At 40.6% G+C, this 27506-nt stretch overlaps 9 protein-coding genes across 19 annotated transcripts; 2 read left to right on the forward strand and 7 right to left on the reverse strand.

Moving 5' to 3' along the window:
- Positions 1-9: 9 nt before the first annotated feature.
- On the reverse strand, positions 10-2234 carry LOC115759790 (protein cortex). Its single transcript, XM_030700869.1, has 7 exons — positions 2106-2234; positions 1916-2044; positions 1627-1861; positions 1380-1562; positions 559-936; positions 350-499; positions 10-292 (listed from the first exon to the last, which is right to left on the reverse strand). The coding sequence occupies exons 1-7, from the start codon at positions 2223-2225 to the stop codon at positions 33-35; spliced, it is 1455 nt and encodes a 484-aa protein (XP_030556729.1). The 5' UTR covers positions 2226-2234; the 3' UTR covers positions 10-32.
- A 62-nt stretch (positions 2235-2296) lies between these two features.
- On the reverse strand, positions 2297-3485 carry LOC115759794 (non-structural maintenance of chromosomes element 1 homolog). Its single transcript, XM_030700873.1, has 2 exons — positions 2545-3485; positions 2297-2379 (listed from the first exon to the last, which is right to left on the reverse strand). The coding sequence occupies exon 1, from the start codon at positions 3269-3271 to the stop codon at positions 2573-2575; it is 699 nt and encodes a 232-aa protein (XP_030556733.1). The 5' UTR covers positions 3272-3485; the 3' UTR covers positions 2297-2379; positions 2545-2572.
- Positions 3486-3947: 462 nt separating this feature from the next.
- Positions 3948-13629, reverse strand: LOC115759783 (sodium/hydrogen exchanger 6). 8 transcript variants are annotated; one of them, XM_030700851.1, is made up of 15 exons: positions 13289-13629; positions 12946-13232; positions 10149-10273; positions 9875-10063; positions 9522-9811; positions 9196-9337; positions 8801-9109; positions 8633-8744; positions 8420-8573; positions 8305-8356; positions 7092-7127; positions 6637-6836; positions 6466-6574; positions 6279-6398; positions 3948-4240 (listed from the first exon to the last, which is right to left on the reverse strand). In XM_030700851.1, the coding sequence occupies exons 2-15, from the start codon at positions 13220-13222 to the stop codon at positions 4163-4165; spliced, it is 2193 nt and encodes a 730-aa protein (XP_030556711.1). In that variant the 5' UTR covers positions 13223-13232; positions 13289-13629; the 3' UTR covers positions 3948-4162. The 8 variants fall into 8 exon arrangements, with proteins under 8 accessions (XP_030556711.1, XP_030556713.1, XP_030556714.1 ...); XM_030700853.1 differs by having other exon boundaries at positions 3950-4240; positions 6637-6818; positions 13289-13628; XM_030700855.1 differs by lacking the exon at positions 3948-4240 and adding an exon at positions 4570-4812 and having other exon boundaries at positions 13289-13627.
- A 200-nt stretch (positions 13630-13829) lies between these two features.
- On the reverse strand, positions 13830-14690 carry LOC115759971. The gene is made up of 2 exons (XM_030701122.1): positions 14489-14690; positions 13830-14422 (listed from the first exon to the last, which is right to left on the reverse strand). The coding sequence occupies exons 1-2, from the start codon at positions 14685-14687 to the stop codon at positions 13830-13832; spliced, it is 792 nt and encodes a 263-aa protein (XP_030556982.1). The 5' UTR covers positions 14688-14690.
- A 236-nt stretch (positions 14691-14926) lies between these two features.
- LOC115759866 (glutathione S-transferase 1-like) lies at positions 14927-15688 on the reverse strand. Its single transcript, XM_030700973.1, has one exon. The coding sequence runs from the start codon at positions 15671-15673 to the stop codon at positions 14987-14989; it is 687 nt and encodes a 228-aa protein (XP_030556833.1). The 5' UTR covers positions 15674-15688; the 3' UTR covers positions 14927-14986.
- A 519-nt stretch (positions 15689-16207) lies between these two features.
- Positions 16208-18071, forward strand: LOC115760104 (acyl-coenzyme A thioesterase 9, mitochondrial). The gene is made up of 3 exons (XM_030701296.1): positions 16208-16745; positions 16801-17040; positions 17098-18071. Exons 1-3 carry the CDS (start codon positions 16562-16564, stop codon positions 18069-18071), a joined length of 1398 nt encoding a protein of 465 aa, XP_030557156.1. The 5' UTR covers positions 16208-16561.
- Positions 17926-20117, reverse strand: LOC115760103 (mini-chromosome maintenance complex-binding protein). 3 transcript variants are annotated; one of them, XM_030701293.1, is made up of 4 exons: positions 18883-20117; positions 18573-18816; positions 18124-18507; positions 17926-18008 (listed from the first exon to the last, which is right to left on the reverse strand). In XM_030701293.1, exons 1-3 carry the CDS (start codon positions 20085-20087, stop codon positions 18124-18126), a joined length of 1833 nt encoding a protein of 610 aa, XP_030557153.1. In that variant the 5' UTR covers positions 20088-20117; the 3' UTR covers positions 17926-18008. The 3 variants fall into 3 exon arrangements, with proteins under 3 accessions (XP_030557153.1, XP_030557152.1, XP_030557154.1); XM_030701292.1 differs by having other exon boundaries at positions 17968-18048; XM_030701294.1 differs by lacking the exons at positions 17926-18008; positions 18124-18507 and having other exon boundaries at positions 18734-18816; positions 18883-18936; positions 19034-20117.
- Positions 20118-20259: 142 nt separating this feature from the next.
- On the forward strand, positions 20260-22266 carry LOC115759769 (zinc finger BED domain-containing protein 4). Of its 2 annotated transcripts, none has more exons than XM_030700835.1 (3): positions 20260-20539; positions 20608-21591; positions 21652-22266. In XM_030700835.1, the coding sequence occupies exons 1-3, from the start codon at positions 20303-20305 to the stop codon at positions 22249-22251; spliced, it is 1821 nt and encodes a 606-aa protein (XP_030556695.1). In that variant the 5' UTR covers positions 20260-20302; the 3' UTR covers positions 22252-22266. The 2 variants fall into 2 exon arrangements, with proteins under 2 accessions (XP_030556695.1, XP_030556696.1); XM_030700836.1 differs by lacking the exon at positions 20260-20539 and having other exon boundaries at positions 20734-20748; positions 20810-21591.
- Positions 22267-22334: 68 nt separating this feature from the next.
- Positions 22335-27371, reverse strand: LOC115759770 (cohesin subunit SA-1). Its single transcript, XM_030700837.1, has 10 exons — positions 27280-27371; positions 26892-27207; positions 26622-26795; positions 26256-26555; positions 25753-26186; positions 24862-25697; positions 23779-24137; positions 23420-23710; positions 22816-23356; positions 22335-22758 (listed from the first exon to the last, which is right to left on the reverse strand). Exons 1-10 carry the CDS (start codon positions 27354-27356, stop codon positions 22697-22699), a joined length of 3390 nt encoding a protein of 1129 aa, XP_030556697.1. The 5' UTR covers positions 27357-27371; the 3' UTR covers positions 22335-22696.
- Between the last annotated feature and the right edge of the window lie 135 nt (positions 27372-27506).

Raw genomic sequence — 27506 nt, forward strand, 5'->3', positions numbered from 1 at the left:
GATAAAAAAAAAAACAACAATTTGATTGGAATTTATCTCAGAAACGAATAAAGTTCTAAAGCGCTACGCTTTGTATTCTTGCGCTCTTCTTTTTTCTCCAGCGCATCCAATTTGTCGCTGGGATAGAATTCCCAAACCGAGAAGGACTCATCAAGGCCAGCCGCGGCGAGCTTAGTGCCATCCGGACTCCACATCATAAACAGTGCTCCTCTGTCCTGATGCGTCAAAATATCAACGACACGGTTCAATGAGGCAAGCACCAAAATCTCACAGCACGGACAACCGTTTTCGTCTGGAAAATGTTGCTTTTCAAATAAAAGTGTACTTCGAAATTGGCGCGAAATCTTACCACGTCTATAAATGTTGACCAGCAACTCGCCCGTGATCTTACTAAAGTTGATCGAGTTGATTAAAATCTTCTCATCTCCGCGCTGATAATAGGCAACAATTTCACGGCGCGGCACATGGAATATGTAAATGGATGAACGTCGTTTTTCCGCTGCGAGAAAGGTTTACATTTTCAGATTATAAAACTATATTCAATGCGTAACTACTCACAAATGGCCAACTCCTTGGCCAGCCATGGATGCCAGTCAAAGACAATGCCGCCCGCCTTGGCGCCCAAACGCAATATCACCTTATATAGCGAGCCATCGAATATGTATATATGGCCCTGGACATCGGCTGTGGCCAAGTAGCGTCTCGTCGGCGAGAAGCGCATGCAACAGATTTTATTCGTATGCTTACGCAAGACGTGCTCTATGGTCATCGTCTGGAAGTTCAGTACCACAATTAAGCCGCATTTCATGCCGCAGACAATCTCATCTTTCGCCTCCATCCATTCAATGCAGCATATCGACTCGAAAGATCTGGGCAGATATTTGCCATCGGCTACTAGAAACTCGTTTCGTGATTGCACTAGCCAAAGCTCTAAAACTGAACATTTCAAAGGACGTCAATTATTTTTGGGTTAGAGAAATTTAGAAATAAAATATATATACTCTGGCATGCAAAGAACAGAGCTCAAACATCTATCATATATAACATATACTATAAATATTAAGTTAAAGTAAATACAATTTATATTATAGCAAATCGAACCAGTTGAGCCTTGTGTTCGATAAGTTCCATAAACTAAACTTTATGTCAAAAGTCTAAAAATTTCAGGAACTTTCTGCATAGAAACTGAAAGACGAAATGTACGATCATTCGCTAGCATAAAGATGCTTTATACAATTGGAGTAGGTAGTAGAAGTTCCATAAATCATAATACCATTAATAATATGTGTCCTCTTACGATATGACTATTCATACCTAAGGTACAAGGCATATCCGTCACATTAAGTATTATAAATCAGTTGATCTATTGATCTACGTACCGGGATTTTCACCATCCATACAGCCAATGGCCAGGTATCTGCCATTTGGCGAATATTTTACGGCACTTGTCCGCTCCACATTGAATATCATGCTGGTATCATTCTGATTCCGCCAGATGATCAGGTTTTCGCCAAAGGAAAGGGCCATTTGGCCGTTGGTCGACCAGTCCATCATATTATGATCTGAAATGGAATGGTTAGGTGAGTTATGTGTTCAAACTGAGTCGGATATGGTTTGCCGTCATACCGAACGATGTGCACAGCTCGGGCATTTCGTTGGTGGCCGTGGGAAACGCCATCGGCCGGATGCGTGGCTGGCAGGGCCAATCTCTGTCCGTTTTCGGCTTGCGCGTATTCGTCTTGGAGTATTTGCTTTGCATATTGCTGAACTGAAGCAAACGACCCTCTTGTATATTAAATACATTGTTTATGGCGGACACGAAGCTGCCCTGGCGCCAATAGCTCGACGATTGTGTTAGATTCTGAATCGAAAAAGATATTAAGGCAAATACTTGTGCTATTTTGCAGGTGCTCACCATTTTCAGAAGATCCTGCTCTTTCGTCTTGCCCAGATATTTCAGATTGTAATCAATGCACTCGGCCTTAAAGCGTTTGGGTATGAATCGATCGCCGAAGCTGAATTCCGGGCTGGCATTTCGCTTGTTCTAAGTAAAGAATTGCAATTAAAAGTTGTGTTTTATCAGAGTCGTTTACCTGTCAATGCACCTGGTAGACTTCATGCTGCCAATCGATGCGACGCCCCTTCACAAAGGCGCGCACGTCTTTTTGGTCCATCAGATAATTTTTACTTAAACGTTCACACACATCCATAACGAAGACTAACATTCAACTGATGCACATTTTTCGTCAACGCCATATTTATCTTCGATTCTCTAGGTCTTCGATTTGCCTGCGACTCAAATCTGATAAGCTTTGCCCAAGTAACTGTACTCGTTCTCTGTCAGTTTCTTTGAATACCCTGCCTGAGGGTATGCCGGACCTGTCAGTACGTTTATGAAAATATTTGCTTCGTTCAAGTTTTTCCTGCCACATCATCTCTATATATTATTTATTAAATTTTAATAGATAACAATCTTTTGGAACTGGCCGTTGATCTTAGTATTTAAAAATGTGTATTATTATGAATTTCTAAAAAAATACATACTCTATCTGTGAAATCTCTTTGCAGATTATTATTGACTAAGCCGCGTGGCCCACTTGTTGCCACAGGTCGGGCAATTGGAGCGGGTGCGCAAATACTTTCGTATGCATTCTCTATGGATTTTCCGGCCACAATCGGAGCACTTGATGTCCCAGAGCACCAGCTGCTTGCAGAGAGCACATTCCTTTATCGTCTCCGCGTAGTTGGAACGCAAGTAGAACTCGAACTCGACGATGCTGCGTGGACCCAAATACAGTCTGTCGTCCGATTCGAGAAAGTAGCCCATTTCGGTCCAGAGTTGGAGCAGTGTCTGCATGCGCAGCTTCTTGGGCGGTTTCGTGGATCCCTTGAAGTCCAAGTCAGAATATGCCTCGTTCCACGCAATGTGGCAATCCTCCTGCTGACCCAATTTGTCCAAAAGATTCGAAAAATACAGGCACTCCTCAGCTGTGAGTCCCGGATGATTCTGTTTATCGGGCGTTGCGTCCGTTATGGCAAACACCAAGTACTCCTTGCCCGTTATGGGATGTTTCATGAAGCTCAACGATTGACTGAGCTCCTTTATAGCGCCTTCAATATCCTTAACGAAGTCGTGCAGAGCCTCCTTTTTCGCGGGCTTTGTCACTTGATGATGCTCGCAAAGCGGAATCAATATCTTATCAATTTGATCATGATCAAGGCAGCTGTGATTTATGCAGGCGCGTAAAAATGCTCGCTTTACCATATCCATTTTGCTTTTTAACTAATAGTTTTCTATTTGTTAAACATTGGGTTTGTTTAATTGCAGACTTGCAGACTAAACTACGTAAATAAAGCGACGCGCCTAGCGAGGGCTGCATTGGTATCGATATGCAACTAGTATGCTGGCTAGGGTGCAAAATTTCTCGCATATGTGCTTTTGCAATTTTTTATGTTATTAATTATCAAATTGTTAAATAAAAACTGAATTTTGTGGTGATTGTATTTTAATATTTCTATATATCTTTCGCTTTACAGCAAAGTAACACATCATAACGTTTTTATTGGCAACTCTAGAAGGGAGATGGGTACCAAGCTTAAAACGATAGGTAACTATCGATACATATTGCGAAGGCGGCAAGTTTAAAATAAGACGAGGAAACGTAAATACTTGAATATTTTATGGAGACACACCACATTTCGATATTGTTATAAAAAGCGCTTCATAGTCATTTATTTTTCGGTTTTATTGATTTGAAACTTACAAATTAATAGCACAACAATTAATATTTTCAATGTCTATAAGAGTTTTTCTTTAATTAAAATCAAGTATGTTTTAATAGTGTTTAATAGACAGAATATTGAATATTAAAACCGAATATTCTTACATTTGTGTATTTTTATCGTGCAAACACCGCGAATTACACATTAATATACATGAACAAAATATATATGTAAATGTTTTGCAAAATTTTGTATAATTTTAAAAACGCAAATACATATCTAAAGCAGTTTAAAATATATTTATTTACACTAATTATTGTTCGGCAATTTTGAAAGCATTCTCTATGTTTTAATAGTATGTCAATAGAAATGTAAAACTACGGTAAAAAAAAACACAGAAGGGGTTCTTCTATATAGTTCTATAGTTTTTCTATAGTTCCTATAACTTCTTGCCATAAAATCCTAATAGCCTGATTCTGGTCGATACCGGACTTTGAACATGCTCCAGGATTTCCATCTAAACATTTGTGTTTTGGTACGATTTTGAAGAACAGTTTTATAATTTGTAAAATGTATAAATATTTGATTTTCAGTTGCAATAAAATGTAGCAGCGGTTTCAAATAAAAAGAAAAATGGGAATATAATAAAGCTATGAGTATTTTATTTAATATTAAAATTTTACACATATTCAATTTTCTGTGTTTCCATGTTAATTACAGCTTAGGGTAAAATTCTTTATATATCCCTTCATGGAAAAAGAAAAATAATTATTCTAGATAATTAAATAATATAAACAATTATGTAAATTTATTTTAAAAAAAAAAACACCTTAAAAGCAAGAATCAATATTTAAGTTTTAACAAAATGATCAATAAACTAACTCATTGACTTTATATAACTTTTAACAAAATGTTCATTAAACTAACGCATAGACTGTTAACTAGAATCCAAATCACAATGTCTTAAGAACTAAAAAAAAAAGTTCTAAAATAAAAATCGAATTTTCATTTTAAATGAGACCAATTGCATAAATATGTATGTAGCAACAAATCAACTTAGATATGAACATTTCCATGTTCGTCTGTAACCTATAAGAAGAAATTTATAAAATAAATTTCAAGATAAATAACGTGTGAGAAAACCAAATAAAAACTATAAGTGCATACATTAATATCTAAGAAGCTGAATAAATGAAAATGAAACTATAATTTGTATACTTACATGGTTAGTCGCATGTTAGATTCTAAGAAATTAGATTGTGAGATACATAAACATAAAAAATAATTATAAAATACGGAAAAAAAAGCCTCATCAATAATGGTGCTTGTGCCTTAAAAAGCTAACAATACGTATAAATTCCCAAGCCAAGCGGAAGGTAATTGGGGAAATACCCTAAACCGGATTTGTTCTCATATAATGAGTATTTGTGCGATCGGACAGGCCGACAACATACGTTCGTTTATCACGGGGTGTTACAAAGTCTTGTTATTTGCCTAGTTGTCAGTAATGTTCGTTAAATAAACAAATTGAAGGAGCACAACTAAAAATTGGACAAATTGCAAAAGCATAAGAATCGAAACATTTGATTAATAAACGAATCGTTTCATTTGTTCTGTTAAATTCGTTAAAAGGTTAATAAATACGTTTCGTTTTCGAGAGAGTTTACATAAAATTATTAGTAACCAAGCTGAGTTCGTTTGCAATGTGATTAGTTTCGTTTAATATATTTGACTATTGTTTTAGAGTTGATGCAATGTGTGTTTGTTGTTGTTTCATTTGGAGAAGTAGGAGCAGATGGTAACCGTTAAAATCGAATAATTAAATGGTTAAAGGTCCGCATGAGTTGTTTATTTGTTAGATGATTTGAGGAAAGATAGAAAGAAAGATGCCGCAGGCAGCAAATAAATAAATTATTATTTTCGCTGAGAAAGTTACATTTTGCATTTCGTTTTTTGTATGTACTTATATATTTTTTTTTTGTTTTTTGTTAGCCATGCAGTTAAACAGTATGTAATATTAACAAAAATAATATACAATAAATATATAGATATATATTAAGACTAGAAATCGCTTGGCGTATTTAAATAATACATAATTATTTAATTATAATTAACAACACAATAATAATGGGTTACAAAATAAAAAATTCCTTCTTAAAACGTTTCTTGTTTAGTTGTTTGTACAAAATTAACAGTTAAATCATTATAATTAAAAAGTTAACGAATCACAATTTTGTTATGCTACATAAGCAATACATACATATAAATAAATATATATATATATGTATATATTTTTATGCATAGTAAGTAATTGTTGCAGTTGGTTGTATAAGTTTCGATATAAATCTCGCTTATAACAATGCGTCTACTTGGCCAAAATATCTAGTTAGATATTGTTGTTCTTCGGTTTTTTTTTGTTTTGTTATTGGTTTGGTTTGGTTTGGTTTGGTTAGTTGCTCTTTCTACATGGTATTAGTCTTTGGTTTGGTGCTTCATTCAAGATTTCTGTAGCTAGCAAGTAGGTTCTGAGTATCGCCCATGTACCGAATACTTACACGATTTATCGAGTTGCGACGCCCTACGCCGAGGCCATCCTGGCTGAGCCCATTCGAGCCAGTATCGTTGTCAATGCAAATATCCGAGTCGGAGTCGACTCGTCGAAACTCGCTGCCATCCTGTAAAGCAAAGGTATGTGCAAAGTTCAGCGCTGATTGCGACAACTATTTAGGGTCTACCACGTACCTGCGTCAGCTGCTGCGTGGTGGTCAACAGTCTGGCAATGGGATTACAACAAACCGGCAGCGTCTCCAGCAGCGTGGGCCTGGAGTGCGTCAGCAGCGGCTTCATATATCTGTGAAATAGCCAATAGCTTGTACTCCTACGCAACGACAGTTGACCTTATTTGCTACTTACTTGGTGTCAAAGTTGCCCCAAATCCGCGCCAGAATTGCCTTCTCATGGCTGTTGCGTCGCCGGCCGCCAGCTGCTATTGTTGCAGTCGCCGCATTGCCATCCAGCGGCGTATCCAGATTCGAGTCGGCGCCACTTGAAAGTCGTGTCTTGCCACGCCCAGCGCCGGCGCCGCCCTCCACGTCCTGCAAATAGCCATCAGACTGAACAAATTTCAACGAGACAAGATTAGCGCGTTGTGTATGTGTATGTGTTTTACTAAAAGTACCAGCACCAAAAGAAAATGCCTATAAAAAACTTAAAATAACTAAAAAACAAAATTGGAAAACTTAATTCTCTAAATGTGTGTGTGTGTGTGTGTGTGCGTGTGTGTGTTTGTGTGTCTGTTATTTGCGAACAAAGGACGAGAAAGAAGCACACATAAATTTGCAATTGAATGGAATTATTTGTCAACGTACCGGAGCCGAATGTGAATTATCCATGGAATTGTAAACCTTTTTTTTTGTTTGTTTGTTTTGATGGATGGAAAATGGCGTGAATTGCGCAAAATAGTACAAAATAAATAGGTTAGAGAATACGTTTTTCATGTATGACCAAAAACCGAATCAGAAATGCATTTCAAATCAAAACAAATGCCCGTTCAATTTTCGATTTAACTACTCGTTAATCTTATCATATAGAAGAGAGAACTCTTTTAAAGAACATCGGAAAATTGTATCTAGGTTTTCGCCCGACTTTAATCGGTTGCGCTGAGCGCGAACGTACTTATTTGGAATGAATAGGATTATGAATTCCCCAAAGCAAAACGGTTTCTGAGATTCCAGCTTATCCCTTTCTATTCAAATAGTGGGAAATAGTCTTGTGCATTGGGATCTGAAGAGATATGGATTCGGTTCACGTCCTAGTAAAATAACCTATTCCTGAGATGGTTGATTTTGCGATATAGCATGAATTTTTAAAATATAAAGTTGAAAATACAAAATCAAACAAATCTCCTTTAAAATAAAAGCATATTGATTGGAAATTAAAATATTTAAAATTGATTAACAAGATTAACCCGAATCGTTATTTAACAAATACACATTATTTTAATAATTATTCTTTATAATTGCGCTTTTAAATGTTTTTAGTAAATATCTTAAGATGAATTGCAATTGAAATAATGTAAATATAATAAACTTAATTGTTTAGTTTTCAATTTGGAAACGTAAACATAAAATAAGACGAGCCAAGGCGGAAAATATGCATATTAAATTAATTAAAAAAAAGAGCTGGCTCAAACCTTAAGCCGAACCACCGAAAATTACAAGAATTTGGATTTGCTGCCAAGCTTAGATGAGAGACACGTTCTTGACCCAAAGTCGTAATTCATAGAATCCCATATTTGTGAATTTTCCCAAGTAACAGGACAATTGCAGCGGATGCCAATAAATGATACTATTTTGCCATGAAATATGCGCGAATTGAAAAAGGAATTGTCTCCGAATTTCGCTTCAGACCACAATACTAAGAGATTATGAACCGGCTCAATCTATTGTTATATTAATTGTTATCCAACTAACTAAAATAGAAGCTTTTTGTCAACACATTCCCCAAACTAAATTAAGTAGCTCTTATATTAAATGATATCAAATCGAGTGAACTGATTGTCTGTGGAAAGTAGATACTCACACTGTGAACCTGGTAGTTATTCAATTGTTCAGTCTCATCATCGACGCCAACGCTGCAATCAGGAATTGTCTATTGAGAAATTATTGATTTTTTTTTGAGGCACCATTTAACTCACGGTATTTTCAACCAGTTGAGAAAAAAGTTAGCCGCGCCGCCCTGTATAATGACCGTAAAGATGACAATTAGCGATGTGGCTGTCAACATGGTCTGGCGCGCATCGGACACAGTATTTCGAATGGCCAAGGCAAAGGACATGGCGCCACGTAAACCTAATAAAAACAAATGGACAATTAAGCACTGAGGAGATTCGAATTCCGCGCGAAAGTACCAGCAAAGAATAGCATGTGCTGGAAATTAGATGAGATTTTTGGTTTGCGTTTAATGTTCAGCAGCCAGGACAAAGGATAGACATTGACAGCACGTCCCAATGCGGCGCAAATCTACAAGAGAAATTGAATTAGTTGACTTATCAATATAATTTTGAATACGAACTTACAAAAGCGGTTATTATGAAGCCAGCATCGAAATGATGTTTGGGAAATGTAAACATCGAGACGCCAATGTACGAGAATATAAAGTTCTCGGCCAGAAAGTTGAGCAGCTCAAAGATCTGTTTGGTGCGCTGTCGCGAGTCCTCGGACAAATTGTTGTAGGTGTAGTGAGCCTGGCAGATGCCACAAAACAATACGGCCACCACGCCGGTCAACTCCGTGGCCTCGGCCAGCAGAAATGTGCTGTAGCTCATGAGCACAAACAGCGCCGACTCCAGCAGCGGGAAATCACGAACGCGCGTAAACTTGGTCAAGTGTGGCAGGAGTTAAGGAACCAAAATGGACTAAACTTATGCATATAATAATTAATATAATTTGTGTTGTGTTTCAAAAAGGATATCAATGCTGTAAAACAGCCCATGACGGCGCCAATTAGCAGCGACAAGAAGAAGATACAGAAAAAGTCGCTCAGCGAGCGAAGAAACGCCGTCGTCTCAAATTCTCCAGTATTCGAATAATGCTCGCCGTAGTTTTGTATGGCACTATAAATATATATATAAACGATAAAAACTAATGCAGTGAAGCTGATAATTAATTAAATGTGACTGCGCATTTACAAACAAAAGAAAGATATATACCCATAAAAATGGTTAGGAAAAACAAATCGTTATAATAATAATGATCTATAGTGAATTGAATATAGCTAATATGAGCTAATGAGCTTACCCGCTCAAGACAATGGCAACGGCATCGTTCAGAACGGATTCGCCAAATACAAGCGCATAGAGATTAACATCGACGTGCAGATCATGGAATATGGCCAGTATGGTGAGCGGATCTGTGGGCGATATCAGTGCCCCGAAATACAGTGTGTCCAGAAATGTGAAACTGCTGCTCAAGTAATTTGGCATCAGCTTAACACAGCCGTACATCACGCCACCGATTAGGAACGCCGACAAGGTGGTGCCCACAATGGCAAAAGTCAGAATGGCGCCCAAATTGCGGAAAAAGTATTTCTGCAAAAGACAATAAACGTAAATCAGTTGCATATATTTGTGCATTCATTTGAATTGAAAAACCTTTTTCAAGCTGTAGCCAGCATAGAATATAATGGGCGGTAAGATGATATTGAAGAAGACCTCCGGATCGAATGTGGCCTTCAAATCAATTTCATTCTCCTCGATATCGTAGACCTGTCCACGAAACACGTAAGCATATGTCTTCACGCCCTCGGGCAGCTTTGTGGCGTTTGTCTGATTAACCGGATACTGAGCAAAACAAAAGCAAACAAATTCAATTACAATTGACTTAAATTGCATAAGCAAACGGCGTGTCTCTTGCAACTGCACTCACCTTAAACCACAGCGTGTCCGGTGGCAACTTGGCATTATATGTGGGTATACCCTGCGGCTCCACCTGCATGTGCACCAGCGTGGTATTTGTGCCAGCATATCGTATGATGGCACCAACAATTAAGCCTGCAATTGAATAGACAATTAATCACGATGCGAATATAACGAAGAGCTTTGTGTCAGATTGGCGAAAATATATCTATGAATAGATATATGGCATAAATTTAGCAAAATGTCAACTATAAGGATGGGAAATGTCGGAAAATATTGTCGTATGGGCCCGTACATTCCATTTTCATTCATTTCCATTCATTTTCCAATTAGTTTTAAATACATGCTTTACAAACTCGAACACTTTCATTGACAAAATAAGTTGGAAAATGGTTAAATAAAAACCGTTTTATTATTTATTAAAGTGGGTAAATAAAACAGGTTTTTCCTTGATAGCAACCCATTCAATATCTATAAAAGAAATGTTCAACTAGCAACTGCAGATTATAAGCAAAATGAGAATATGAATAGAAATAGGCTTAGTTTCATCATAATCAGGCATTGAATAAGTTCAACTGATACGGGCACAATTGTAAGGTCCAACCAAATCGATTCAAATGTGTTTTTCCAGCTTTTGCCATAAGCCTATCTAATTACTGCCTGACCTATCGCAAAGCCCGTTTTCAAAATGACTAATGAATGGGCGATGTGTGTTGTCGTCTGAGCTGGCAGTCTGCCAGTCTGATAAGATCGTGTAAAACAACTGTGGAACAAGAAATACTTGACATGTTGACTCATTCTCGCTGAAAACAAGAGAATGCTTATCAGCCAGCCAAACAGTTGCGTGTTATCTGCATTGTATTGTTTTTTTATTATTAATTTATTTTGCCAGTACACAGCCCATTTCATGGGCAATCCGATTTGGGTTTTTATTGGAGCTTACGCCAATTTAGATACACTCTCTAATTAGCATATTTAATTATTTTCATTGCGTGCGACAGGAAAAAACAAATACTAACGCCTGACATGGACAAATCACGTGGCCACATAGAAGCTCCCTAATAAGCTTTAGAATTGCGCTCCTGAGATTTACAACTAAACTTAGTAAGTATTTGATTTCCCGTCGTTGGCATCGATGACAGAGTTTATTCGAAATCTAAAGCTAGGGGAAAAACCAAATCGAACAACATATGCGCTTGTGAGGCACCTGTGTGCATACAGTGAGGATTCGGTAGAGTGAATTGCTTTAAACTTGTTCAATTAATTATTATTGCAAAGCGGCATGCCTAATTAAACGTATATCTAAGATCAAAAGACCGCAATTAAATCTCTCGCATGCTGTGTTATTACTGCAGTGCATATATTATCTTAAATTTTTCATTTGTTTAGAAAGTATACGTTAGAAAATGTTTGATCAAAGAGCTGTAGTATTATTTGCATAGTTTCTTATGAAATAAAGAACATTTTCAACATTGTTAAATATTAAATGAGCGTAGTATGAAAAGTTCTCTTTGTGAAAAACACTTTTCTTATGAAGCATAGACATTTTTCTAATCGACAAATATAATTCAAATTTGCAACTAAATTAATGAAAAAAAATATTGTAAACTGAGTTTTGACAGAAGTGGAGATTTATTAAATAATAACTAAAAATTTTTGCACTTTAATTGCAATTTGTTTTTACTTGGATTTGTAATTTGATAATTGTTCTCAATTGTTGATAATTTTTCTTAAAGTGCACTTGTAAACTTTATAGCAACTGATTCATAAATTTATGGCGCTATAAAATCAGCAGCAACTTTGATTTACCGTTATGTACCTTAGCGAATGTGCACTGTAATAAAACAAGTAAGAGGTTCTAGTCGGGAGCTCCCGACTAGGTGATACCCTGAACCCTCTTCTTCCAACATCAAATGCATATACATATTCTATTTTAGAGCATATGACTCTAGCTCTTATTATTTACCAAAATTGCCCAAAAAACAGGATATCGATATCGATTTTTATCGATTATCGGAAACAAACTCGATCTGCGCGGGAGCTAGGAGCATCTACATCTAAAATTTCAAGTCTCTAGCCCTTATAGGTTCTGAGATCCTTGCGTTCATACATACGGACGGACGGATAGACAGACGGACATGGCTTGATCGACTCGGCTATTGATGCTGATTAAGAATATATATACTTTATGTGGTCGGAGATGCTTCCTTCTGCCTGTTACATACATTTGGCTTTCGCACATATACCCTTATACCCATTTTTAATGGGTTCAGGGTATAAATATGCACATAAATATGCATATGTTTGAGTTTTATAATTGCTAATAATAATGTTTTTAGGAATAAACAGAAGGTGCACTAAAGAATTTTTGCGACGTCATGTGTAATCAGAGTCTCCAAATTCAGGTTCGTATAACATCAGCCCGTTTATTTGTACAATATGCGGGCCTTGAAAGCTTTACTGTTCCGATTACAGAGGCCAGTTTTGTTTTTATGTTTTATAGGAGCGGGGGAGGGGGGCTGTGCACACTAGGTGTAAAAATACGTATTCAAATACATTTATATATACATGTATACATATATATATGTATATGTGTAAAAGTGTGTACATGTGTACGTGAGGCATGTTGCGAATGCAAGAAAAACCAAGAGGCGACAATAAAAGCTGCAGTTGGCAATGACAGGGTCAAAATGACGACGCGGCGAATAGAAAGAAATGACGGAATCCAGAATGAATGATAATTATAAAAGCCAACAAATGGCGTATATAGAGATAAATAAGCCAAGCTCGAGTGGCGATTCGCTTACCATAAATAACAGCCAATCCGGTCTCATGCAGCCAGGAAACGCGATGATGCTTGAATAGCCAAATGGTTAGCACAGTTAGGGCCAGCAGGAATACAAATACCAGCAAATCGAGACTTTGTATGCGATGATTGAGCGTCGCTTTCGCATCGAGCGTTATGTCCGTGTCGGCCGCACTGCAGCCAGCGATGAGGGCACAGACCGTGAGCAGCCGCAGCGAGCTGTGCCACCAGCAGCGATCCACCTGGGGCCTCCTCACTGGGGCCGTGTGTGTCTGCATTTTGCACTTGCTGTGTGAAGGTGGAATGAAATTAATTGTACTATTCTACATTAATTGAATGCATACAGCAGCAGCTGCTGGCAAAACAGCAGACGAAAACTGAAATCGATTTTCGCGTTACGTTGTGCGCCGTAAATTGATTTGGCGCACAGCTTTCGCAGCTTGCGTGTTTGTGCTTGTCGGCACCTTTGCCCGCTGATTCGGTTGTTATTGCGCTTTTATTACATTAATAAACAAAATAATATTTTACACAATTGATTTTGTCACTAGAAGCATATACATATGTATATTTGAAATTATGCTCGCCTCTTATACACTCTTATACTACTAATAGCTACGCTGTGCAGAGCAGAAAGTTTCCTTTGAAGTCTGCTGCTTGGACTGCTGCTGCTGCTGTTCACAGCTGTTGATGTGGTTATCGATAACTAACGATGATTCGCAAGCGATTGCCAGTGTTGTGAAACATCACAAATAATATTTTTTGCTTTTTGTTGTGGTTAGCATATTCTATTACGTTTTGTGCACGCATTCTCAACAGGGGAAACAAACTGGCTCAGTTTCCAAATCAAATTGAAAATCATGATCTTTTTTTTTAAATTTTATTATTTTAACTGTCGGTTTGATTCAAAAATTGTTCTCTTTTGTATTTGGCAATAATTTGCATTATTTCCAGTTTAGCATCTATTTTGTAATCCTCATCCAATTGATCCAAATCCTGAGCAACAGTCATGCCATAATGATAAAAATATGATTTGTGTGCTTTCCTAGGTGTTCGCACTTCCATGATTGGGGCCTCTTTTGGTCTTTTTCTAACAGGTGACAATGGTTCTTCTTCTTCCTCTTCATTCTCATGCTCACTTAACGCTGGCGGATCTTCGGCTGACGGTTCCTCTGTTTTTATCGTAATATTTGGTGGCAGGCAGTCCTGTGTAGCAAGTGGATCATCTTCGGATAGATCAAAACTACTCTCACTTGGGTTGGGAGGTAGAATTGTGCCGCCACATGTGCTAACTTCCGATGTTATTGGTTGTTGCTGTGGTCGAGATGCTGGTGTGTCCAGAGCTGAACTTAAGAACGATAATGTTGACCTAAATTTCCAGGTGGTACTGAAATTATCTGCATCTGCTCCGATTCTCCTTGATTTGCTCTCCTCGAACAAATAGTATGTTTTCATGTTTGTCCATTTCTTTTGCAATGCCTCTAGAATCATAATATAATTACTTTAATATGCAGCTTTTTTCAAAATAACAATTTTATTTAATTAACCCTTTGTAATTGGTGTGGCTGAAAAAAATCCACCGTAGGCATTGACTTTTTCTGCTAGCAGTGACCAGAATTTTGCCTTTTTTGATTTATATGCAAATTGTGGATGGGAGTGGTCCCAAACGAACGGCGCCACTTTCACATGTTTTATTATAAAAAACAAAATCTCATCGGTCCAGACAACTTTGTTATTTTTACTCATTTTGTTTATACTATCTTTCGTTGGTTTATGCTGCGAATAAATCGATGAGCTTCACCTATCGATAACAAATATTCATATCGATGGTAATGTTTGGGCATGGTATGCAGTTCTTAGCTTTTAGCTGCAAATTAAACAACACATGTCTTGTTTTATTGACAATGGCGCGAAAACATTTTCGAGTATGCGTACTTCAATGCATATTTATTGTATTATGCACGGCTTAATATAAACGTTAGGTGTAAGAGAATATATGGTAATTTATTTATAATACATAGACAACGAGGTGCTGTCAAATTCTCTTACAGCTCAACTTTCGTCCACTGGCTTCTCATGAATGTCGCATATTGCTTGGCGCCCACATTGTTGGCTTCCTCATAGTATGGCAGCTCACCGAGACGGAGGAGCCAAGCGGTGATCTTTGGATATCGCTGCGGATCAATGTCGAAAACAGCTGGCAACGATGAGACAGTTGCGCCACAGCAGAAGTCTGCAATGGTCAACGAATCTCCCGCGATATATGGCTTATCCAGCAAAACCTCGGTTAGCCGCAGCGCCTCGTGAACATTGTCGGTCTTCTCCTTTGAGACCTCGGTGATTCCCTTCATCCAGAACACACTGCTAACATTCCACAAGGCCTTGTAGATCACACTGGCATCGAAGAACAAACGTTGATTGACGCCAGCGCGCTTTACCAATTCTTTGGGATAAAGTGCATCCGTCTTGGCATACTTGTCGCACAAGTACATGCATATGGCATGTGAATCCCATACAAGAGTTCCATTATCATCCAGCAGCGGCACTGTGCCTTGTGGATTTTTCTTTAAATATTCCGGTGTGCGGTTCTCGCCTTCGGCAAGTTTAACCTCCTTGTATTCGAATGGCAGATCCAGTGCTTTAAGTGTTAGTAAACAGGCACGAACCGGCGGAGACATAATAATTCCATATAGCACGATCTTCGACATCTTGCTGTGGGTGTGGGAACGCATCAACGCAATCAATTAAACTAACACTAACCACAGCTTTTATGCCTTATATGTGTGTACGCGTCAGCCGCAAGATTTACAAAGCTTAATGCCAAAGCTTTTGCAAGCTTTCAAGTGAGCATTTATTCATATAACGATGATAGCGCGGTTTTCAACTCTGGCAGAGGCTATTCTGATTTGTGGTGAAATTTGCAACAGCATTTCTCACCCCACTTTTAATAACGGTGATTGTGCATTTTGTATACCTCAGCACAGGCTTGTGGCATTAATTAAATCTCCTTATGCTCGATATAAATCGGGCAAAACTTGAATTAAAATTCTTTTGACTATTGTTAGCATATAATAAGCTGATGTGATAGTGATCAGACCAAAGTGCTGGGTATTTTCTAGTCAAGAATTGTTGTTTTTATTTATTTCACAATTATGATAAACGTCATCAATTTGATCTATGAAGCTTCGAAATAAGCTTCAAGAAAATAATGATGATCGTGCAAATTTTCACTTTCGGCATAGCAATATTGCGGCCTCCCTCGAATTCTTATCAAACTATTGGCCAGTTACCCACAAACGATTATTTGTACTGCCTTTCAGTAACTGGAGGTAAAAAGAAGCAAGGAAATAGGCAGCGGGTGATAATAAGAGTAAAAGGAGAAAGCAAAATAAAGTAAGAGAGGAAAAAGTATGGAGTATGAACAGGATTGTAAATATATCAAAGCGAGAAATCCTTTTGAATTTCTGAGAATCACATAGGGAGGCAATATTCTATTTTTTTTTGTATTAAAAAAGTTATGGATACCTGGTTTGTGGTCTTCCACAAAAATAAAATGAGTAGTAGTAGTATTTGGAATATCCCTCTAAATTCTATTCGATGCGTTTAGCTGATTCTTTTGGATGGCCCACGTGCTCAGAGCTCCAGGATCGCCGTACTCGGTCCAACGTATTCTTAAACCAATCTATAAAACATGTGTTTGCCATTTACTGAATTTACATCGGTCTCACAATGCTCAAAAGGGGGATGGAAGCTGCGAATTTGAGGCCTTCCAGTCGGGTCACTGTTCTGGCACAATGTTAGATGGTAAATGTCAGCGAATTTTCCCGTGCAGCTGCTCTATTGATACGATGCCTTGCAGTGGTTAGGGGTATTCAGGCTCAAATCGGTTTGGAACCGGGCTACTATACCATACCCAAGTGCCGTGCCAATCTACTAAAGTATCAGCCGGAGCGAAAGGATCTGCCGGAGCGCAGCATGAAAGACTCCTTTACAACTGCCGTATTGCCACTGAGTACAATTCCGATCCGGGAGCGCTATGTCAACCATCTGGGTCTAGTCCGCATGGGCCGTTTAATGGAGGAGCTGGATCTGTTCGCCGGTAAGCAAATGCATTTGAGAGCCGCTAACACGACGCTTAAATATGCCACGTTTGCAGTGTGGATCTGTCATCGTCATCTATGTATCCCGACATTGCCAAAGGGCATTCCGGTGCCCTATAACTTTTTTACGTTCCTGTACGACAGCGTAGACTTTACGAATATCAATGAAATCTCGGCTTTTGAAGACATTGAGTTGTGTGGTCACGTCTCGTGGACCGGCAACAGCTCCATGGAGTTGACAATATACATGCGACAGAAAATGCGAACCGTAGCCAAAGCCATAATTATGATGGTTGCGCGTAATGCGACAAATACGAGATCAGCACCAGTTAATGCTCTAAAACCCGCCAACGAGGAGGAGCAACTGTGCTTTGAGAACTCCATCGAGCGGCAAAAGAAACGAACGGCCAAGAAATCCAAGTCTGTGCTCAATGTGAAACCAACATCGAGCGATGAACAGCTCATGTACGAGACCTTCAAGCGGACTCGGGGTACGGACGCATTGAGCGTGAATATGCCCGTCAAATTGCCACCAAATTGCAAGTGGATGTCCGAATCCTTTCAAACGACCATGTTGCATGCGTTCCCCGAGAATCGCAATTCAAACAATTACATTTTTGCCGGCTTCGTCATGCGCACCGCTGTCGAAATTAGCTTCATTGCCGCCTGTATTCATGCTGGCGGTCGGCCCTTGATCCAGTGCATCATGGACGTTGCGTTTTACAGGCCGCTGAAGGTGAACTCATTCCTGAAAGTGACCGCCTATGTTGTGTACACATTCGAAAGATATATTCAACTTTTGACAATTGTGCAAGCCTTGGATGCGAACAGTATGGTAAAGATTACAACAAACGTCCTGCATCTCACTTATAAGGCTGAAGGGAAAGTCAAAGAGGTGCTCCCATCCAGTTATCAGGAGACATTGTGGTACATAAATGGACGTAACAAATTTGCCGCCTTCCAGAATCTGAGGGGAACGCGGAAAGTTGATAAAAAATCGCAAAAAACTGTACGAACCGGAGAAAAATAAAATATCAAAAAAATATACTTAAATAAATATTTATGTATTGAATTGGGGGTACCTAATTGCGCATGGGAACGCTTGACTTGGGCAATGCTTGCAGCCGCTGGCGACGTTTTGATTCAAACTCGGTGGCCAGGTGCCAGGTTTCCTTATCCAGCGCCCCGTTGCCGCGCGCAATGCCCAGAAGACGGGACAAAACCAACAGACCATGCAAATCATCAGCATTGCTCTTCACATTCGCCTTGCGCATGTCCACAAAGTGCTGCTGTATCATTTTCGTATGCTCCTCGCTCACGCTGAATTGGCTGATCCTCGACATGGTCAAATAGTTGCGGAACTGCTGCAGCCGCGCTGGCTGCAAATAGTGCAGAGCTGCCTTCAGAGATTCCTCATACAGCTCGATAGCTTTGCCATCGGCATTAATGGGCAGCACAAAGTCGCTCTGTAAAAAAAAGGAGTGCTTAATAACTTCTATTTATGTATCCTGTGCGAGTTGTCATTGCCTACCGGTAATATGCTGCGACCCTCGCTGAGCACCAGCACCGGAATATCAACGTTGTAGTCTATTTGATAATACTGAAAGTCGCACTTTAACTGCTGATTGTTGATCAGATTGGCCAGATGCTGTATGGCATGCACGCCATTTGCCTCCAGCTTGCCCTGCTGCATGCGCGTCTCGTCCAGCAGCAGATGCGTGTGGGGTGCCAGCTGCAGCAGCCCGGAAACCAGCTTGTTTGTCTCGTAATCCTTTCTGTTGGCAGAAAAAAAAAGAGTTCAATAAGTTATTCAACGAGTTAATGGATCGGTGGTAACTTACTTTGGTGCAAAGGCGGCCGTATTCATGGTGTCCAGTGTCATGGGTAGATAGTGGCTGGCGGGTAGCAGTAGCTCAATCACCTCGTATAGCTTTGTTGTGTACTGCTGCATGCATTCTTTGGGCAGATTGCAGATGTTTAGTGCAAACTTACCTATGCTCTGCATTTCGGAGCGGCTATAAACCGTAGAGATGAGATGACAGAGCAGATATTCGGCGGCAAGCTCGTCCTCAAATAGGCAGAGCTTAAGCAGCATTCGCAGGTCCTTGTGTACAGTTTCCAGGGATTGTTGCGTCAACCCCAGCTCTGGTACTGCGGGCTGCTGCAGACTCTGATCCAGCAGCGGATTAGCATGGCACAACGACTTGACGCCAAAGGCATGCAAGCGTGGTATTAGGAACGGCGATGGATTCTGTGCCTGTAGCTCACTTAAGCTTTCCACATCCCTCATGGCCTCAACATCCAGCGTGGATGCGTCCAGCGCTGGATCCACGGACAGAAAGCCCACGAAATCCATAAGAGAGTTTAGCGTGTACTTGTCAAAGTCTTCGTACACCTTTATCATGCAGGCCATGCTTGGACGATCGGGCAGCGGCGAGTTGAGCAAATAGTCAGTGCCTAGCACGGCGGAGCTGCTGGCAGTAGTTTCCGCTTTAGGCTCAACTTCCACGCATTGCCTTTTTGGTGAGCTAATGCCGCTTGATTCATCTGCTTTGTCTACTTCCATGTCTTCCTGTTCATCAAGCGTGCGTTTTATACCATTTCCAACAACTGTTTGTTGACTTGTTAGCTTCTCTGATTGCGGGTTGCACAGTTTTTCATGGTCTTTGGCCCAGTCATTTAAGCCAGGTACCGACACAACGAACAATGTACGCCGCTCGCCATGCACATTGCTCTCGGCTTGGTAGTCCAGTTGCTCATCCTTGCCCAGCCGAAGACAATCGCGATATTTGCCTGGCTGTAGACGTGTGCTTCCGTCGGCTGATTTAACCTCGTAGCGCTCCAAATAGATTTCTGGATCCATCATGTCCTGCACCATGCCGCGAAAACGAACCAGTCCCTGATCCCGCAATTTGTGCAGTGGCGTGTGATTTAGCAGTGGAATGGAGTGCCATTTTGTGGAGTCGTTAAGTAATTCTTTCCAGCGGGCACTGTCTTGATTCGTCAGCTCCTCTGGAGAGCTTGGCAATTCCGTGTTACAAGGCATCGCACAAATAAACAAATAATTACTGACTGCTGCTGTCGCGTGCGCGCCAAATGGCAATGATAGTGATGGAAGAAACGCGATAGAAATATGTAGCAAGGGTGGCAACACTAAATCCGACCAATCGAGCATTTATCGTAATCGTTTTGTGTTATCGTAAGCTGTATATTAGGGCTACGACGAAACGGATGTAAAGCGGAGTATCCGCAAATTAAATAATGAGCAAAAAGAGTCGCGTTTGGAACTTTTTCTATAAAGAAAGCGATACTGTCGCAATTTGTTGCCTGTGCCACAAAAACTATTCACGCAAGGGCCGCGGCACAACATGTCTGCGAAATCATTTAAAGAGCAAGCATCCTGCCGAATTTCTAACACTGTCCGAAAACGACATGAAGTACATGGTGAAAACGGAAATAAACGATAGCGCAACCGCCAACACGAACTTGCAGTTACACGTAAAAAAACGAAATGTACCTTGAAGCGATATTCGCAGTTTCATTAAAAACAATTTCTATTTTTCCAGGATACAGATCCATTGGAAGTCCAAAGGCCCATCGACTCGGACGAAGCTTATGCGTGCGATGAGAAATTGGCCTCAATGATAGCCCAGCATGATTATTCCTTTAGTTTGATAAAAGCTGTTGGATTTGTTAACTTTATCAAGGTACTACAGCCGCGATATACAATTAATACCATAAGCTATTATGAGAATATGATATGCCAAGACATATATCAGCGCATGCTGGCGCAATTAAAGCAACAACTGGTCATGCTGGAGTCCGTGTCGCTGGCAACAAGCATCTGGTGGGGATCAGCCGGCCAAGGCTTGCTCAGCCTAAGCTGTCATGGCATATTCAGTGACTTTCAGCCCAAGCATTTGCACTTGAAATGCGAAGCCCTGGACAAACGACAGACGGAAGAAGTGGCGTGCCGCATTCCCAACATGATATCCAATGCCATCCACGAGCTGCAGCTATCCAAAGAGAAGATTAACTGCATTATTAGAGATGAAGGCACCTGCACACAGGGCGCTGTCGTCGAGTGCAGTGTTCATCTGCTAAAACTGTGTGTGAAATGTGCAATTGAGTCGAATGAGCACCTGCAGCAATTGGATGCCAAATGTCTACAAATCGCCAAACACTTTGAACAATCCCACATTGCATATAATAATTTGAAATATATTCACGAGAGGCGTTTGAATCGCGAGCCATTTCCATTAATGGAGTCCAATGAATCCCAGTTAGGCTGGAATGCAATATTTCGTTTAAAAGCTCGCTTGCTCAAACTAAAAGATGCTCTCTCAGTTTATGCAGAAGAATATAATATGGGAAAAGTGTATCCGGATGAATGGCTGGATATTGATTTGGGTAATCGTGTCATCCAACCCATTGAAGAAATTATCAGTATTTGGAGTGATACCTCAGCGACAGCATCCTCTGTCATACCGCTAATAGCAGCTCTGCGGGATTCGCTTCGCACAGATGTGCACAACTTTGTGTCTTCGGTGGTAATGTTCTCCTATAAATATTATATATATAAATGTGTATAAATATTTAATTTCTTACAGACCATTTGCTCGTTTGCTCGAAAGCTTCTCGAGGAGCTGGAATCAAAATGCTCCACAGTTACCACAGATATCAAATATTTGATGGCCACATATTTGGATCCGCGTTACAAGCAAGCGTTTTTTACGCAGCAGGAGGCGCAGCTGGTCACAGATGAGGTCTTGACACAACTGTGCAGATCCCAGCTTCAACAATGGCAGCCACCAATGAAGATTGTTAAAGTTGTTCCCAATGTTAAAAACGAATCGAAGATTGACTCGTTTCTTGACAACATGCTCACACCATCCGACTCCAGTTCGGAACCCTCGACATCGTTTCATTCCCAATCGCAACTGAAAAACTTGTTGTATTTGTACAACTCCGAACCCAGAATTGAGCGCCAAAGCGATCCATTAATTTGGTGGCGATCCAATAATAAGTATAGCGCTATGTTTCCAATTGTAAGACGATATCTATCCACTCCTGCCGCTAGTATTGCCAGCGAGCGTTTATTCGGTGTATCTAAAAACCTTTTTAGTGATATGCAATCGGGTCTGTGTCCCGAAAATGTTTCAAAAATATTGTTTGTCAAAGCTAACTTTGAGGCTCTAGGGCAAGATTAGTTATTTTATGAATTTATTATTTAAATAAAATATTAGCTTGCTAAATTATAAGGACTCAATAACCAGTAGCTATTTTTAATGAGCCACATTTGTTAAGTATACTAAGGCCTTTTGATTTGAAGAATAATAATTATTTTCAGGCAAATTTAGCCAATCGGCATAATCTTGGAACCTGGCAGCCAAGACCAATCAGTGTGTCCCTCTTTAACTTCTGCCAAGCTCTGTTTGACAAAGTACAAGTATTGGAGTCCAAAATATATCTGAATTAAAATGTATATCCCTTTTTGGCCAAATTAACGGATTTTCATAAAACTTTACATTTTCTACTCTTTGTTTGTCACATTTTCTGAATTAATAATACGTTCAAATTTAAGTTACATTTTATTCCTATAATTGTGAATGAGTTGTTAATTTTATATTATTTTTTATTACCCTAGAGGACAGTTCAGCCTCTATAGTCGGGATCATTGTGTTCCTCCTCATCTTCCTCTTCCTCGTCATCTTCATCTAAATGAATAATAATGTTAAATATTGTGTCAGCTGTATTGATTGCCAGTAGCTTACCATGATCTCTGCGCTTGCGTGTGTATGCACGACGTGTGGCCACCGGTGCCTGATCGGTCTCGCCGTGCAGCAGGGAGTTGCGATAGAGTATCAAGGGCTGCCATTCCTCGGCTCGGCTCGATGGCATGCCCGGCGGTATGACCTTGTCTAGGAAGGCCATGATCACCTTCTTGTCCTGTTTCAACAACTTATAGTTAAACTCATTAAGCACCTCTAGAAACAATAGGCGAGTCGGTGCTCGCACTGGATCGTCGGGCTGTTTATTGGCAGCAAAGTAAATACCGCCGCGATGTATGGATGCAACCGAATCGCGATTTTTAAGCGCATCGAAGCCAAAAGTAAGCGCAAATCGTTTTGCCAACTCCTTTAGGTCAATAAATTCCTGCGAGCTCTTTGACACAACGCCATCATCGCTCTGCTCCTGCAGACTCTTAAATACGGTGATGAGACTCAGCAGCAGCGTCATGGCAAAGTTGACCTTATTGATTTCGCGGGCCTTGCCCAGCGTCGCCTTTATAATGTCGCCATACTCGTTATAGCACTGTAAGTAAATGAAGGGATTTAAATAAAGCCAAGTCAAAAACAGATTGGTATGGCAACATACCTTGACATAGTATTTGAAGATGCTCGCCGCACGCATCGTGGGTATTATGTTGTAGACAATTAGCTTGCAATAGCAGGCCAAGAAGTTGCGTTTCTTGTGCAGCTCCTCGATGCGCGTTTCATCCTGGGCAACAACTTGCTTTAGCGAGAACACGTAGTGCTGCACAAAGTTGTCCAATATGAGATGCTCGTCCATGCGGGACTTGTACTCCAAGCTGCGTATATGCTCACTCTCGCTGCGCGCCAACTGATCCGAATAGATTATAAGCAAATCACAGATGGACTGGTAGGCCTGTGAAAAATAAAGCACAATATTATTAAATATTTCGCTAATATAGATGAATAATACAATACACTTACAGCCTCTTGAATCTGCACAGTGGGTCCATCGCGGGTCAGCTCAAAGCAGGCGGACATGAAGCTGTCCAAGTTGCCGCGCAGCTCGGCGACTGCCTGAGCCACATTCAGCGTCTCGCAGTCATTCTCGACATAGTAGAGGCCCCAGCTAATCGAGAAATAGCAGGCCTCTATGCAATAGGCCAGCGCCTCGTTGGGCAGGCAACGTTCAACATTGTCCTTGCACTGAGCCTCCTCGACGTCACGGAACAGGGATTTGAATAGGTCCCACGGATTCAGATTGTGCGACGAATACAAAATTGACAGCACTTTTAGCGTTATGGTAATATTGTAGATATCATCCTCATTTGGTGTCTCCTCGCCTGCAAATAAAAACCAAATAAAATTAGTATTAACAATTAAAAAAGACAACTTTTAAATTACTTAACTATATAAAAAATATAAACATATATATAGCATTTACCATTTGAACTGCTCAGGAGAGCTCAGGGCAGAATGGGCCTCTCTATGAGCTCACACCAATACACCGATCTTTTTACAAAAAGACCACGTCACGATATGCGCCGGCCGCATCACACCTTCAACTAAACGGGAGCTCAGGCCAGAATGGGCCTCTCTATGAGCTCACACCAATACATTGATCTTTTTACAAAAAGACCACGTCACGATATGCGCCGGCCGCATCACACCTTCAACTAAACGGCAGCTCAGGCCAGAATGGGCCTCCCTATGAGCTGACATCAACACACACGCACAAAACACCACAACTCGCGATCTGCACCGGGCCGCCGCGCAGCTTCAACTGAGGACCTGCCGCACTGTGCAGCCCTATTTATACAGCATCTGCCTCTGTTAAGTTGAGTTATGTTAATAACATTTATGTTAATAACATTTATGTTAATAACATTTATGTTAATAACATATATGTTAAGTACATTTAGGTTATGTTAAGTTAAGCTATGTTATGTTGAATTATGTTAAGCTATGTTATGTTAAGCTATGCTATTTTAAGTAAATTAAACGTATGTTAAGTTAATATTATGTTATGCTGCTAATGTTATTTCGCAATATTAAACAGCTACTCACCCAAGATCAGATTGCGCCACTCAACGATGGTATCCTTGTACTTGTTGACCGCATTCTCGATGATGTTGGAGCGCGCGATGTTGCAGCGGGTGTAAGTGGCGCTGCCCTCTGCGCAGAGACACTCCAATGTCTTGGCGCAAGTCTCGAGTACGTCGCGGCCGGTGTGCATGCACATTACCTGACTAATTTTGTCGAGCAGCGCCTGCAGATTGCCCTCCTGTCGGTTGGTGGTGTACAGATTTAGATCAAAGTACTGTGGCACAGCCAGCAAATTGGCCAATTTCTCGCTGTCAGCCTGATACTTTTCCAACAGAGCCGGCAGAGTCACAATGAAATGCTCCGTCAGTTTGACCTTCTCGTCCTGTATAGCCTTTAGCTCCTTGGAGCTAAGCGTAAACTTGCGATTGCTGGCACGTCCCACGGGCACCTCGCCCGATGCCGATTGCTTGACACTGCTCACCATTATTTCAATGAGTGTGGACTCCTGCTTGTTGTCGAGCACCTCTTCATTGGGTCCGGGCTCCTCTAACAGCAAATCCGTCATACATTCCCAATCACGCACCATCTCATTGCTATCAATAAACGAGTCGACCAAATATGCGCCATGCTCGTGCAGCTCCGATTCAATAAAAAATTGCACTAGATCGCGTATAAGTGGCGTATTGGGCAGACGCAGTTTGCCGCGTTTGGTCTTCGTTTCCTCCATGTCGGCGGTTAGGTGGAACAAACGCACATTCAGAAATTCTGCAGCGGCCTGTGCAACACCACGATGTGATGAGTAGACCAGCTCATAGACGATCTCACAATCCTTATCTGCCAATATTTCCGGATGTATTCTGAAACATATGCAATCATTTATATAAGTTGTTTATATAATGTTTTATGACTTACTTTAGTATGCTGATAACCAGTTTAACTGCGTGGACGGACACCTCAAATTCCTTGTCCAATGTCATAGCCACAATTCTGTCTTTGAACTTGGATGTGAACAGCTCCAATTTGCCCTTAAGCTCCTCCTTGTCATAGAGCGGCAGCAGCGATTGCAGACATCGTAGGCGTACCTCGCCAATTTTATCGTGTAACGTCCAGCCAATATACTTTAAATATGAATCATCGAGGAAATTTTGTGGATAATTTTCCATCCAGATGCCAATCTCAGCCATGCAAATGGCTCGAATATCCGGCAACGTGTCTCTGTAGCGATGCACAAACACCGATTTGAACATGTAGGTTAACATGCTTTTGATCTCATCCATATTTTCCTCCAGCTCCGAACGTTTTGTCATCAATGAGTCCAAGCGATCCGATGCGCGCCGATCGCGCGACTAAAAGACATAACAAATTTTTAGAATATAAATATAAGGTATGAATGAAACACTCAAGGCGCTTCTAACCTTGACACGTTCGGCTTCAAATTGCTTGGCTGCGTTTTCAAAATTATTGGATACGAGGAGGGCAACATCCACCAAGGCGGTCATCAATTTCATGGCCGCCAATGTTGCGGTATGACGAAAGGCGCGCACTTGGGAGTCGGAGAGTCCCGTCAACAGCGAAATCACGTTATCCATTAAAAACTGATCGTAGATAATGGAATACTGGCATTGTTTTACAAGTGTTTGTACAAAATCACAGAAATTATTTTTGAATTTCTTCCATTGTGTGCCGGTCATGATTAATGGATACTCGCCGCTTTCCTGAAACAAAATTGATTGCAATCTGAGCAGGTGATTTTTATGATTTGAGATGTTCCTTTTTTTTACCTCATCAAACTCCTCCGTCATACGGCGAATAATAGCCGTATGATCGACGGGATATTGTATATCCTCCGATATCTTGCCCTTACAGCCGCTGGCGTTTATGAAGAACTGCATCAATGCAACGAGCGCTGTCTCCCGATTCGCCTTATACTGCCCAATCCACTGGTCAACGATGCTCTGCATTAAGGATAGTATTTGTTAGTTGAGCTCAAACTAGTCTTCATGCAAAACCTCTGCAGACCGAATGGTCCAATAAATTCTGATTATAATTACCGCAATGGGATTTTTAGAGTGTCGCACAATATAGTACAGGCTGTTCTCGTCAGTGGTAATTTCACGCTCATTGTCTATGCGTTCATGGTGTGCCTTCTCCACGGGCTCCTTGCGTGGCCGTTCAATGCGCTCCTTGCGCTCCGCTGGAGGTTTGCGTGTTTGCGGCGTCTTTCTTTTGCGTGAAACTGGGGCAAAAAACTCATCCTCGTCGTCATCAATGATTGGCGGCTTGTCACGTACACCACCGCGTGCCCGCAGGCGCGTCATGCGCTTGGTGGGACTGTCTGCATCAGATGTGCTTTCATTTAAGGCATCGCTGTTGAGACAGATATTTTTATTATAACTTGAATATGGGGCTTGGGTTTGTACATCTATGTATATATTTTACCTGTGCAGCTCGTCGTATTCCGGAGCCGGAGGCGGATCATCCATACGTATGCGCTTTCCACCTCGGCGCGCCATCATGTTGATTTATCAACTGGTGGCCAATTTAAAAAGGATTTATTTATACTTTTATAAACAATGTTTTTGCGTATGAAAAAAAGCGCGATAGCGTCAATGGAAAGCAGCAATTGGGGATGGCAGCGTAAAACCACCAATACTATCGTTTCGAAA

Source organism: Drosophila novamexicana, unplaced genomic scaffold, assembly GCF_003285875.2.
Source record: "Drosophila novamexicana strain 15010-1031.04,08,12 unplaced genomic scaffold, DnovRS2.1 tig00000387-arrow-pilon, whole genome shotgun sequence".
Taxonomy (NCBI): Eukaryota; Metazoa; Arthropoda; class Insecta; order Diptera; family Drosophilidae; genus Drosophila; species Drosophila novamexicana.